At 42.1% G+C, this 14,081-nt stretch overlaps 2 protein-coding genes and 1 pseudogene across 3 annotated transcripts in view; 1 reads left to right on the top strand and 2 right to left on the bottom strand.

The window, feature by feature from the left end:
• Positions 1-14,081, top strand: part of aox5 (aldehyde oxidase 5) — a 67,231-nt gene that overhangs the window by 38,549 nt on the left and 14,601 nt on the right. The window lies entirely within an intron of this gene.
• LOC143735881 (hatching enzyme 1.2-like) lies at positions 1,316-2,542 on the bottom strand. The gene is made up of 5 exons (XM_077226220.1): positions 2,404-2,542; positions 2,244-2,316; positions 1,995-2,135; positions 1,797-1,914; positions 1,316-1,706 (listed from the first exon to the last, which is right to left on the bottom strand). Exons 1-5 carry the CDS (start codon positions 2,470-2,472, stop codon positions 1,316-1,318), a joined length of 792 nt encoding a protein of 263 aa, XP_077082335.1. The 5' UTR covers positions 2,473-2,542.
• On the bottom strand, positions 4,587-5,949 carry LOC143735883 (hatching enzyme 1.2-like; annotated as a pseudogene). The gene is made up of 5 exons (XR_013203318.1): positions 5,673-5,949; positions 5,513-5,585; positions 5,266-5,405; positions 5,068-5,185; positions 4,587-4,977 (listed from the first exon to the last, which is right to left on the bottom strand). The product of XR_013203318.1 is annotated as a hatching enzyme 1.2-like (transcript).

Below are 14,081 nucleotides of genomic sequence, written 5' to 3'. Positions count from 1 at the left end.
TTGAGACTTAAAGTTTTGATCATAAAAGTTTCTTATTCGATTGTGTATTTTATTTTGTAGTCCAGATGTTATAATCTTTACAGCAGAAAAATGCTGTAATTTTATTTAGATTTTAACATCACCAACAAGAAATTCTGAATCTCATTTACGTAGAGATTCTGGGTGGGGGGGTAGGTGGGTGGGGGGTGACGGGTGGGGGGTGGGGGGTGATGTTTTCTGGTAACTGCTCTCACACAGTGTGATTTTGTTCATCTACAATGCCAGAGCGTTCCAGTCTGACGTGTAACGTACGTATTCAAAAGTGCCGCTCTTATAATTTTGTTATCCCCCAGCAAACAATATGGTATCGTTAAGTAGCTTGTTTCTTTGTCACCTCCAGGGTTAAGAAGTAGATCCCCGATCTTGATATCGCTCTTGTTTGTAGCTATTGTTATTTTCTTGTATATTTGTCAGTATGCAATTTTTTAACGGTTGTTCCTCCAGTCAAATAGTTCCACAATAACTAATATCATCACTGCAACACACACCTGACACGGCATCGGATCTGGCTCTTTTCACACTGATATTTTCCACGATTTATCCCAGTAATATTACTAGGGTCTTGTATGAGTGCTGAATATTTCAGCATTCTGGCTCTGGCTTGTATTCACATAAAATGCTCCCCGACAATGTTCTGGAACCAAAGTTCATTGTGAACGCAGCCCTTATTTTCACCAGAACTTCACGCCATGTCTAGAACTGCATCTTTGGCTGGCTTTGTGCTTCAGGTGATCAGATTGATGTCTGCTTGGGACTTTCTCAATCTTTGGAAACTTTGAAAGTTGAATTTATTTTATAAGAGGATCTAAGAGAGACTGAGTCCAGAAGAGGGTCTGCTTGGCACAATAAAAGTCTTTAAAATTGTGGTATCAAACGGGAAAACTCCCTTTTCAGCTGTGAACATATGATTAAACCAGTACTAAATTTAAAAAAATATTTCAAAATCTACATTATAGCATTTTGCAAAAAAAAAAAAAAAAAAAAACTGATATTTTGTTGAAATGTATAAATCATATACTGTGCCCAGTCCTGCAGTTCTCCTAAGGTTAAACCAGGTGGCTTTAATTGGGCTCCAGTAGAAGCTTAATACTATGCCACTTGACATTGAATCACAAATAAAGTTTGAGTTTGTCTTGCAGTGTAGCTTTATTTTTCCCAACCCAACACAATCACACATTTCAGAAATCCAACACCATTAAAAGACAGAAACAATCTCATTACATTATTCATCTACAGACACATGAACTATATTAAATCATGTGTGCAAGCCTCATCTTTAGCATCCATACAGCTTATTGATCCTCAGAATGTCTATTTTGGACAATCCCAGAATCTGTCCGATTTCCACAGTCTTATCAGGAATGGGAGTGATGGTTTCCAGCCAGGGTCGAGTGGCGAAGGCAGTTCTACCATAGTGCATGATGGAGCCATAGTCATATGGAGTGTTTTGGTTGTTAGTCCTCTGTTTCACAAAGTTGTAGGCCATATCAGGGGAGATGTTCTCAAAGTTGATCTTGACATACTGGTCACGATCACTCCTGGTTTGCTCGTGGTAGAAGCCCAGGGCATGATTAAACTCATGTTGTACGATGCCATTGTACACACAGCCGTCCCTTTTGAGAGAGACCACCTGTTTGCCACCAGTTCTACCTAGAGACGAGAAGCACCTGAGAGGAGAGAGGAAATAAAGGGGTTAAATATTGATCTGTTAAAGGTCTGTTAAATGTTTCTTGTTGGTAAAGTATGATTGTTCTCACCCATCTCTGTTCTCAATACTGATGTAGTCGGTCTGAGATGATCTGGCCACAAAGCGGATGCAGGTTTTGGTGTGAAAGACCGACATGGCGTTGGCAATCACTGATTTGTCAAAATTGGCTGCAAAAAGGGTCCACAGGTTTAAAATGGCATCTAAATGAATCATAGATATGTTCAATGAATGAAGGAGATTCACGTACAGAATTCATTGCTCACTATGTAAGGGATCTCCACTATGTTGTTAGAGTTTTTCTTCCAGAAACAGTTGTTGTTGAGGCAGTAGAGAGCATTTCTGGTCTTGGGAAACACCAGATCTCCTTCAATCAAGACTTCAGAAGATCCTGTATTTAAAGAGAAATATATTGATGAAGTAATGCAATACATTCAAAAATCCTGATCACTTTTTAGAAATGTGACCCATTGCTGGCTTTATCTACAAGATGCTTCACCATTGTTGGTTTCTAAAATCCTTGTAGTGATGTCCACAGGTTCAGGCTCTGATACAAACACACCATCAGGCATCTGCTCCTGGTGGTAGAAACAGAGATGTTTAAAACGACTCATTAACGACTGTTAATCGTTTAAGGGAGAGACTAGAAAGGACCTTACCATGAGAGGAGACCCCTGTGCGACGCCAAAAAGCAGCAGCAGAATGGAGAGGGAGGCTCTTGTGTCCATGTTGCCTCAGTGTGTGGAGATGTTCAGAATGCTCCTGTGCTGAGATTTGATGCCTGTGAGCTGTTCTGTCTGGACTTTTTATTCACCTGAGAAGGTGGGTCTACTGGAGGTTTATGGGTAGGGTCTTACTGTCCAGAGTCTACAATGTGTACCTACAGGGAGGAAACTCTGACCTCGCCTGTTGGTCCAAAACTTTACACAATCATAGAATATACCTCAGTTTGTTTAACTAATTCACTAAAATGGACATGCTGTAGCTTTTGGACTTTACCAATTGCCCTAAGACAGTGGTGTACAGGGATGGTCCACAATACCTTAAATATGCTCTGTAGGTAGATTACAAATAAATCCTTATTTGTGAGAACATCTGCATTTAGTATAGAGATTAGTAAACGACCCCGAAAATATTAGCAAGATGAACAACTAGTTATTTAATAGAATTTTTTCTTTCTTTTTTTGTTGGCATATAGCTAAACTGAAAGCTATTGATTTAACAGGGAAAATAAAACAATTACTGTGAATTGCTCAAATATTTTCAGGAGAAATGTAGTAAAATAGTATTTATTAGCCCTACACAGCTTCTTAATTGATATAATTGTTTTGTTACTGAAAAGCATGATTGAAAACAGTGACAAAACCACCTCGGTGATTAGAAAAGTAGTTTAATCGTTTAACTACGCATAACAATGCTACTGCATTTTACACATTACACTGTACACCATTACTAGTTAAAGAGATGTCACCTTTCAACTCTTTGAGACTTAAAGATTTGATCAAAAAAGTTTCTAATTCGATTGTGTATTTTATTTTGTAGTCCAGATGTTATAATCTTTACAGCAGAAAAATGCTGTAATTTTATTTAGATTTTAACATCACCAACAAGAAATTCTGAATCTCATTTACGTAGAGATTCTGGGTGAGGGGGTGGGTGGAGGGGGTGAGAGGGGGGGGTGGGGGGGGTTGGGGGGTGATGTTTTCTTGTAACTGCTCTCACACAGTTTGATTTTGTTCATCTACAATACCAGAGCGTTCCAGTCTGACGTGTAACGTACGTATTCAAAAGTGCCGCTCTTATAATTTTGTTATCCCCCAGCAAACAATAACATTGTTTATGGTATCGTTAAGCAGCTTGTTTCTTTGTCACCTCCAGGGTTAGGAAGTAGATCCCCGATCTTGATATCACTCTTGTTTGTAGCTATTGTTATTTTCTTGTATATTTGTCAATATGCAATTTTTTAACGGTTGTTCCTCCAGTCAAATAGTTCCACAATAACTAACATCATCACTGCAACACACACCTGACACGGCATCGGATCTGGCTCTTTTCACACTGATATTTTCCACGATTTATCCCAGTAATATTACTAGGGTCTTGTATGAGTGCTGAATTGTTCAGCATTCTGGCTCTGGCTTGTATTCACATAAAATGCTCCCCGACAATGTTCTGGAACCAAAGTTCATTGTGAACGCAGCCCTTATTTTCACCAGAACTTCACGCCATGTCTAGAACTGCATCTTTGGCTGGCTTTGTGCTTCAGGTGATCAGATTGATGTCTGCTTGGGACTTTCTCAATCTTTGGAAACTTTGAAAGTTGAATTTATTTTATAAGAGGATGCAAGAGCGACTGACTCCAGAAGAGGGTCTTCTTGGCACAATAAAAGTCTTTAAAATTGTGGTATCAAACGGGAAAACTCCCTTTTCAGCTGTGAACATATGATTAAACCAGTACTAAATTTAAAAAAATATTTCAAAATCTACATTATAGCATTTTGCAAAAAAAAAACAAAAAACTGATATTTTGTTGAAATGTATAAATCATATACTGTGCCCAGTCCTACAGTTCTCCTAAGGTTAAGCCAGGTGGCTTTAATTGGGCTGCAGTAGAAGCTTAATATTATGCCACCTTTAATGCTACAATCAAGCACTTTCTTAAACTTGACATTGAATCACAAATAAAGTTTGATTTTGTCTTGCAGTGTAACTTTATTTTTCCCAACCCAACACAATCACACATTTCAGAAATCCAACACCATTAAAAGACAGAAACAATCTCATTACATTATTCATCTACAGACACATGAACTATATTAAATCATGTGTGCAAGCCTCATCTTTAGCATCCATACAGCTTATTGATCCTCAGAATGTCAATTTTGGACAATCCCAGAATCTGTCCAATTTCCACAGTCTTATCAGGAATGGGAGTGATGGTTTCCAGCCAGGGTCGAGTGGCGAAGGCAGTTCTACCATAGTGCATGATGGAGCCATAGTCATATGGAGTGTTTTGGTTATTAGTCCTCTGTTTCACAAAGTTGTAGGCCATATCAGGAGAGATGTTCTCAAAGTTAATCTTGACATACTGGTCACGATCGCTCCTGGTTTGCTCGTGGTAGAAGCCCAGGGCATGATTGAACTCATGTTGTACAATGCCATTGTACACACAGCCGTTCCTTTTGAGGGAGACCACCTGTTTGCCACCAGTTCTGCCTAGAGACGAGAAGCACCTGAGAGGAGAGAGGAAATAAGGGGGTTAAATATTGATCTGTTAAAGGTCTGTTAAATGTTTCTTGTTGGTATAGTATGATTGTTCTCACCCATCTTTGTTCTCAATACTGATGTAGTCGGTCTGAGATGATTTGGCCACAAAGCGGATGCAGGTTTTGGTGTGAAAGACCGACATGGCATTCGTAATCACTGATTTGTCAAAAATGGCTGCAAAAAGGGTCCACAGGTTTGAAATGGCATCTAAATGAATCATAGATATGTTCAATGAATGAAGGAGATTCACGTACAGAATTCATTGCTCACTATGTAAGGGATCTCCACTATGTTGTTAGAGTTTTCCTTCCAGAAACAGTTGTTGTTGAGGCAGTAGAGAGCATTCTGGTTTTGGGAAACACCAGATCTCCTTCAATCAAGACTTCAGAAGATCCTGTATTTAAAGAGAAATATATTGATGAAATAATGCAATATATTCAAAAATTACGATCACTTTTTAGAAATGTGACCCATTGCTGGCTTTATCTAAAGATGCTTCACCATTGTTGGCTTCTAAAATCCTTGTAGTGATGTCCACAGGTTCAGGCTCTGATACAAACACACCATCAAGCATCTGCTCCTGGTGGTAGAAACAGAGATGTTTAAAACGACTCATTAACGACTGTTAACCGTTTAAGGGAGAGACTAGAAAGGACCTTACCATGAGAGGAGACCCCTGGGTGACGCCAAAAAGCAGCAGCAGAATGGACAGGGAGGCTCTTGTGTCCATGTTGCCTCAGTGTGTGGAGATGTTCAGAATGCTCCTGTGCTGAGATTTGATGCCTGTGAGCTGTTCTGTCTGGACTTTATATTCACCTGAGTAGGTGGGCCTACTGGAGGATTATGGGTAGGGTCTTAGTGTCCAGAGTCTAATGTGTTTAACTAAAGGGAGTGCACTCTATGTTAAGTCCAAGGTCTTGTAGAATCAAGGGAGGTACCCAAGCATTCTTCAAGGGGATGCACTTTTTTTTTTTTGGGGACTCAAATTAGTGTCTCAACTGTTAAGTTATGTTTCTTTTACTGCGCATGTGTGAAGAGCACCTTTTATGGGTGAGCGCGTTTTTTTGTTGTGGTTGTTCAGTCTGACGTTCTATGAAATGTAGAGCGGCTGTGTTATGTGATGGAGCAATAAAGAATCTACCGTCTGATAACTGTTGTAGTTATTGAATTAACATTGGTAGCAGAGGATGGCTGCTGCTGGGAATTACAAAAATCCCCCACCATTTGACGAGAAGACGGCTTATGAAAGTTGGAAAAATGAGATTGAAATTTGGAGACGCGTTACTGACCTGGAAATGAAAAAACAAGCCTTGGCAGTTACTCTGTCACTAACTGGCAGAGCAAGGGACAGTGCTCTGGAAATTTCCGCTGAGGATTTGAATGATGACACGGGAATGCAAACACTCATAGCGAAGTTGGACTCTGTATTTTTAAAAGAAGAAAAAGATCGGCAGTACGAGGCGTACACGGAGTTTGACCGAATCACTAAAGAGAGCGGTGTTTCTATGGTGGAATACATCGTCGAGTTCGAACGTCGATACAACAGGCTACGTAAGTTCAAAATGGAGCTTCCTGATGCTGTACTACCCTTTAAGTTACTTGATACTGCCGGACTTACTGTTAAAGATAAACAGTTAGCACTTACAGCTTGCTCTAGCGTTTCTTTCACTGATATGAAATCAGCCTTGAAAAGAATTTTTGGAGAGAACGTTACTTCACCACGTGAGGGCGGCAGTGTACTGCAAAACACAGATAGTGACACTGCCTATTACACGAGATATTCAGGAAAACGGGGACACAAGTCTAACACTACACAACAACCCCAAACCACAGCTCAAGGCACAAACCCTCTTGATAAATATGGAAGAAGAACGAAATGTGCAATTTGCCAAAGCACGTATCACTGGGCAAAGGACTGTCCAAATAAAAAGGAACATGTAAGACTGAAAAAAGATGAAGGACTAAAAGATGACGTTGGAGAATGTAACATCACTTTGTTTTCAAATGAATCTTTGTCTAACACAGAATTTTTTATGGTGGAGGCTTTAGAATCAGCTGTGATTGACACAGCCTGTACAAGAACTGTGTGTGTAGAAAAATGGCTTGAAGATTACACAAGTGGGCTGCCACAGAGTGAGTTACTGAAAATAGATGACAAACAAAGTGCAAGACCTTTCAGATTTGGTGATGGCAAGGTTGTTTATTCCACAAGGAAAGTTACCATTCCAGCAAGGATAGGACATACCAGATGCAAAATAGAGACGGAAGTTGTTCCTGCAGAAATACCAATGCTTTAAAGCAAGACTACATTGAAAAGAGCAAGTGCAGTTCTGGACATTGCACGTGACAAAGCAACGATGTTTAAACAACCTGTTAAACTTGAACTAACATCTTCAGGACATTACTGTGTGAATTTGAGAGAAGACAGTCATCCAGATGAAAAGGAGACAAGTGAGAACAAGTTCTTGCTGTGACAGAAAACATGACAACAAAAGAAAAGGAGACAGTCTTATTGAAATTACACAGACAATTTGGACATGCTTCAGCTGATAGACTGCAAAAATTACTGGCCTGCTCAGGTAATCACGATGATGAAAGCAACACAATTCTCAAGAACATTGTTAAAAACTTTGATACATGTACCAGATACAGAAAGCCAAAACATAAGCCTGTAGTGGGTTTGCCTATGGCATCAGCTTATAATGAGACTGTGGCTGTGGACTTACATGAGCTTGAGCAAGGAATATGGTATTTGCATGCTATTGATCATTTCAGACGCTTCAGTGCAGGGAGTATCGTCACCACAAAGAACCCAAAAGAGATAGTGAAGCACTTTATTCACTGCTGGATAAGTGTTCATGGTCCCCCATGCAGATTGTTTAGTGATAATGGAGGTGCATTTAATAATGACGAAATGAAGGATATGGCTGAAAAGTTTAACATTGAAATAAAAACAACGGCAGCGTACAGTCCATGGAGCAATGGCCTTGTTGAAAGGAACAATCTGCCCCTAACTGAAATTTTGCTGAAACTGAAGAGGGACAACAACTGTGACTGGAAGACAGCTCTAGATTGGGCACTAATGGCAAAGAACTCCATGCACAATGTGCATGGTTATAGTCCCTACCAGTTAGTGTTTGGGCAGAACCCGAATCTTCCCTCAGTCCTCACCAATAAGCCCCCAGCTCTAGAAACAAGTATGAGTAGTTGGATAGCTAAACAAATCACCACACTACATGCAATGAGAACAGCATTCACAGAAGCCGAATGCTCAGAGAGAATTAGAAGAGCCCTTCGTAAGCAACTGCGGCCCGTTGATGACAGATATGAAACGGGGGACAAAGTGTATTATAAGCGAGTAGATTGTAATGAGTGGAAAGGTCCAGGTGTGGTTAGGGCTGGGCGATATGGCCTAAAAAAAAATCCCCGATTTTTTCACAAAAAATCCGATTTACGATTTAAATCGATTTTTTTTCTCTCCCTACTTAAAATCAATCTGCAGATGACAAAGAAATTGTTCAAAACAAGTTTTAACTTTATTTTGTTTTAATATTCCCTTATGGGATTTGATCTGGATTTAATTACAATCAGAAACAACAAGCCAAAAAGACAAGAGGACAGGTCCTGTCTTTGAAAACATTGAAAATGTAACAAAATAAAAATGGGTGGATTGGAATTGGGGATGTGTAAAAAAACAAAAAACTTGCATCACAATAAGTGTGTTGTGATAGTCAAATTATTTGGTAACTAAACAATTTTATTAAGTTAATTAACCATGTAAACAATGTTTACATGGCACAATGTATGCTAGTGTTTTTATTATTGCTTAACACAAATTTCACAATTTCAGTTCAATTCTTGTGAATTGATTTTGATCTTGATTCAATATAAATTCGTTTGGATAAATATTAGGTATGGTAGATACGTTAATGTGTTGTTAATTGTTCTCAAAAAAAAATTCACCTAATGCTGTAAACAGAGAGCCCTGTCAGCTGGTATTATTAAAGGTTAAAACTAACTCAAATTAAATATAATGCGTTTTTTATAATAACAACGTTATACTATTTTAATGATATAGGTAAAAATACAATGAATGTGTAATATAGTTATCATATTTAGCAAAATACTCCTCTCTATAGCAATTATTTTAAGTCCACATGCGTGCTATGGGTCATTAAAAGGGATTCCTGAGGTAAATGTAGCGTTACGTGGCATATGTTGTTCTCCAGCTGTTTTATGGACATCTTTCCGCGGTTGAAAAACACTGATCGATCGATTTTATTACATCTCGGTAAGTTGGTAGTAAAGAGTAACAGATGTTTGGTTCACGTGCCGCTTGAACTGAGATCTGTCAGCGTTCTCTCACGTCACATTTACAAGCGCCAAAACGGTGTTTATTGTTTGAATTTCGTAATAAAATTGACAGAATCTGAGAGCTGAGAATCTGTTTCATATCGATAGTAATCTGCTCTGTCTTGTCTGTCGGTGTCAGTGTCCTCTTTGCTTCGCGATTTTTCTCTGCATGAGAAAAGGGATGTGTGGCGTGAGAGCGTGTAAAAAGTGACAGAATTGCGTCTCTCACAGTGAACTCGTGAGAGCCCTGCAGATTCAGCTTGTAAATGTTTTCGGCGGGTGTGCCTCTGCTGCTGCGGTCTTGTTCATTTGCCATGTTGTTTGTGTATCTCTATCATGGCAAGCGCTTAGCCCGGTTGGAACTACGGGAACCCAGAGGGGAGCGTCGGCGGTTGTTAAAGAGAAAACCGATTTTCATTCAAAAAAATCGGCGTAAACTACACATTCGAGTTAATCGATAAAACCGATTTATCGCCCAGCCCTAGGTGTGGTCATAGGCAAAGATAGTGTGGTTGTATTTGTCAGGCATGGTGGAACCTATGTTCGGGTGCATCAGTCTAGACTAAGAAAGGTGGATGACCCACAAACAAACCTGGAGGAGACAGAAAGGGAACAAATAAAAAAAATGAAAATCCCACAATAACACCAGCAGCAGATCTTAGTGACACTGAAAGTGAAACTGAGGAAATGACACCAGAAAATGATGAACCCCTCAATGCTGAAGATGTCAGTGAACCTTCTGCATCAGTTCTACCTGGAGGTGATAGTCTTTATCAATCCCACACGCCACAAACCTGCTCATCCACGAACTGCGAAGGTCTAAGCCTAAAAAAAGATCAAATAGTTAAATACACAGATAATCAAAGTGGTCAAATCGATACTGGAAAAATCCTCGGCCGAGCAGGAAAAGCAACCGGCAAACACAAAAACTGGTACAATTTGCAGTTCAGTGACCCTGAGGAAAATGCTGGCACAACTGCATCAGTCAATCTAGGACAAATGGACAATGTTCAGGTGATTCCATCCGAAAATGCTAAGTTGAGCACTGACTACACTGAAGAAGATATATTGATAGTACATGATGATCTCTTCAAGCATTAAAAAGTACAGAACTCAGCACCTGGAAGAGAAATAACGTCTTTGAAGAGGTGAAAGATGAAGGCCAGAAGTGCATCTCCACGAGGTGGGTGTGCACACTTAAAGAAACAACTGGAGTTGTACGTAAGGCCAGACTAGTGGTGAGAGGCTTTGAAGAAATGAACACTCAAGACCTTCCCAAAGACTCACCTACATGTGCCTCAGAGTCTCTTAAAATGATCATGGCAGTAATATGTCAAAATAAATGGTAGCTAAACTCCATGGACATTAAAGCAGCCTTTTTACAAGGTAAAGAGCTAACTAGAGATATTTTGTTATGTCTTGTCATGTTGTGTCTGGTTCCTGTTCTTGTTACTCTGTCCCCCTCTGCTGGTCATCATAGGTTACTTTCTCTTTCTCTGCTCTCCCAGCTGTTCCTTATCCCCTCTAACTACCTCGTTCACTCTTTTCCCACCTGTTCCCTTTCTCCTCTGATTAGGTCTCTATTTCCCTCTCTGTTCTTGCTGCTTTCTTTGTCAGATTCTTATTTGAGTTTCTCATGCTAGAAGCAAACTACTGTCTCGTTCGTTTCTACATTGTCCAGTCCTGTCCTGTCCTGTCTTGTTGGCATCCGCCTGGCAAGTGCAATCTGTTCTCAGCTAATCATCTTATTGTTTACTCTGTCTAGTTCATCTGACGCTACGAGAGATCTGGTAGTCACAGTCTATCTTCGACCCGCGTCCTCTCTGAGAGACCTGCAGCCTGTCGCCGCTACTCGGCTATTCTCTACTGCTGTCAAAGGCTTTTGAAGTTACCTGAAAGACTTTTGTGTTCCTGTTATCGCCCTCTCTGCGGGTTGTTTGTTTTCTCCATTATCATTCAAGAAGAAGATCTGTGTACTACCCTGTGTTGTCATTAAAAGATTCTGTTTCTGTTAAGACGCTTTTGGGTCCTCACTTACCCGCATAACAGAAGAATCTGACCAAGATGGACCCAGCGACTCCGGATCATTTCCAGTCAGCCGTCGAGATCCAGGGAGCGATGATTGGCAGACACGAGGAAGAATTGTCTGCTGCTCGACATGCCGTTGAGACCCTGGCCGCCCAAGTCTCCGATCTCACAAGAGAGATTAATCATCTCCGCCTCGATCCACCGGTCGCTTCCTCCTGAACCCCGAATCAATAACCCACCGTGTTACGCGGGTGAGCCCACAGAATGCCGCCCGTTTCTCACTCAATGTGATGTTGTCTTTTCTCTCCAGCCCAACACTTACTCCAAGAACAGAGCTCGTATCGCCTACGTGATACCTCTCCTTACTGGACGGGCTCGAGAGTGGGGAACGGCAATCTGGGAGGCGGAGGCTGAGTGCACTAACCAGTATCAGGACTTTAAGGAGGAAATTATTCGGGTATTTGACCGTTCTGTTTTCGGTGAAGAAGCTTCCCGGGTCTTGTCTTCCCTAACTCAAGGTAATCGATCCATAACGGATTACCCCATAGAATTTCGCACTCTTGCTGCCTCCTGTGACTGGAACGAGCCGGCTTTACTCGCCCGGTTTCTGGAGGGTCTCCACGTGGATGTTAAAGATGAAGTTCTCTCCCTGGAGGTTCCTTCCAGGGTGGATTCCTTGATTGAACTCGCTATTCGCATCGAGCGACGGTTCGACCTTCGCCGTCGAGTTCGAGGAAAGGAGTTCGCTTTCTCCGCTGCTCCCCTCTCTGCATCACTACCATCTCCCTCCGCCAGTTCGAGTTCTGAGCCCATGCAGCTGGGAGGCGTCCGCATCTCGGCTAAGGAGAAGGAACGGAGAATCACCAACCGCCTCTGTCTCTATTGCGGTTCTGCTGCACATTTTGTTAACTCATGTCCAGTAAAAGCCAGAGCTCATCAGTAAGAGGAGGGCTACTGGTGAGCGCGACTACTCTGGTCTCTCCTTCAAGATCCTGCACTACCTTTTCGGTCCATCTCCGCTGGACCGGCTCGTCTGCCACCTGCAATGCGTTGATAGACTCTGGGGCGGAGGGCTGTTTTATGGATGAGACCTGGGCTCGGGAACATGACATTCCTCTCCAGGAGTTAGAGGATTCCACGGCCTTATTCGCATTGGACGGTAGTTCTCTCCCCAGGATTCAGCGAGAGACGCTACCTTTAAACCTCACTGTCTCTGGTAATCATAGCGAGACCATTTCTTTTTCAATTTTTCAGTCACCTTTCTCACCTGTTGTTTTGGGCCATCCCTGGCTAGTTCGTCATAATCCCTCTATTAATTGGTCTAGGAATACTATCCTCTCTTGGAATGTCTCTTGTCATGTGGAATGTTTAATGTCTGCTGTACCTCCTGTTTCTTCTATCTCTTCTTCACAGGAGGAGCCTGGTGATTTGACGGGGGTGCCGGAGGAATATCATGATCTGCGCACGGTGTTCAGTCGGTCCCAGGCCACTTCTCTCCCTCCACACCGTTCGTATGATTGTTGTATAGATCTTCTTCCGGGAACCACTCCGCCCCGGGGAAGACTATACTCGCTCTCAGCTCCTGAACGCAAGGCTCTCGAGGATTATTTATCTGTAGCTCTCGATGCCGGTACAATAGTTCCCTCCTCCTCTCCCGCCGGAGCGGGGTTTTTTTTTGTTCAGAAGAAGGACGGTGGCCTGCGCCCCTGCATTGATTATCGGGGGCTGAATGACATAACAGTTAAGAATCGTTATCCGCTCCCTCTTATGTCTTCAGCCTTCGAGATCCTGCAGGGAGCCAGGTTTTTTACTAAGCTGGACCTTCGTAACGCTTACCATCTCGTGCGCATTAGGGAAGGGGACGAGTGGAAGACGGCGTTTAACACTCCGTTAGGGCACTTTGAATACCGGGTTCTTCCTTTCGGTCTCGTAAACGCTCCAGCTGTCTTTCAGGCGTTGATTAATGATGTCCTGAGAGACATGCTGAACATCTTTGTTTTCGTTTACCTTGACGATATATTGATTTTTTCACCGTCACTCCAGATTCATGTTCAGCACGTTCGACGTGTTCTCCAGCACCTTTTAGAGAATTGTCTTTATGTGAAGGCTGAGAAGTGCACTTTCCATGCCTCCTCCGTCACCTTTCTTGGTTCCGTTATTTCCGCTGAAGGCGTTAGGATGGACCCCGCTAAGGTCCAAGCTGTCATTGATTGGCCCGTTCCTAAGTCACGCGTCGAGCTTCAGCGCTTTCTCGGCTTCGCGAATTTCTATCGTCGATTCATCCGTAATTTCAGTCAGGTGGCTGCTCCCCTCACAGCTCTTACTTCTGTCAAGACGCGCTTTACGTGGTCTGCTTCCGCCCAGGGGGCTTTTGATCTCCTCAAGAGTCGTTTTACATCCGCACCGATCCTTGTTACACCTGACATCTCTAGACAGTTCGTTGTTGAGGTTGACGCGTCAGAGGTGGGCGTGGGTGCCATTCTTTCTCAGCGATCGCTCTCAGAAAACAAGGTCCATCCTTGCGCGTATTTTTCTCACCGCTTGTCGCCGTCAGAACGTAAGTACGATGTGGGTAACCGCGAATTGCTAGCCATCCGCTTAGCCCTAGGTGAGTGGCGACAGTGGTTAGAGGGGGCAACCGTTCCTTTCGTCGTTTGGACTGACCATAGGAACCTTGAGTACATTCGTT

Source organism: Siphateles boraxobius, unplaced genomic scaffold, assembly GCF_051911475.1.
Source record: "Siphateles boraxobius isolate OS27281-9 unplaced genomic scaffold, OSU_SipBor_1 13, whole genome shotgun sequence".
NCBI lineage: Eukaryota > Metazoa > Chordata > Actinopteri > Cypriniformes > Leuciscidae > Siphateles > Siphateles boraxobius.
The sequence above is the reverse complement of the archived record's forward strand: the minus strand, read 5'-3'. Positions and strand labels throughout refer to the sequence as shown.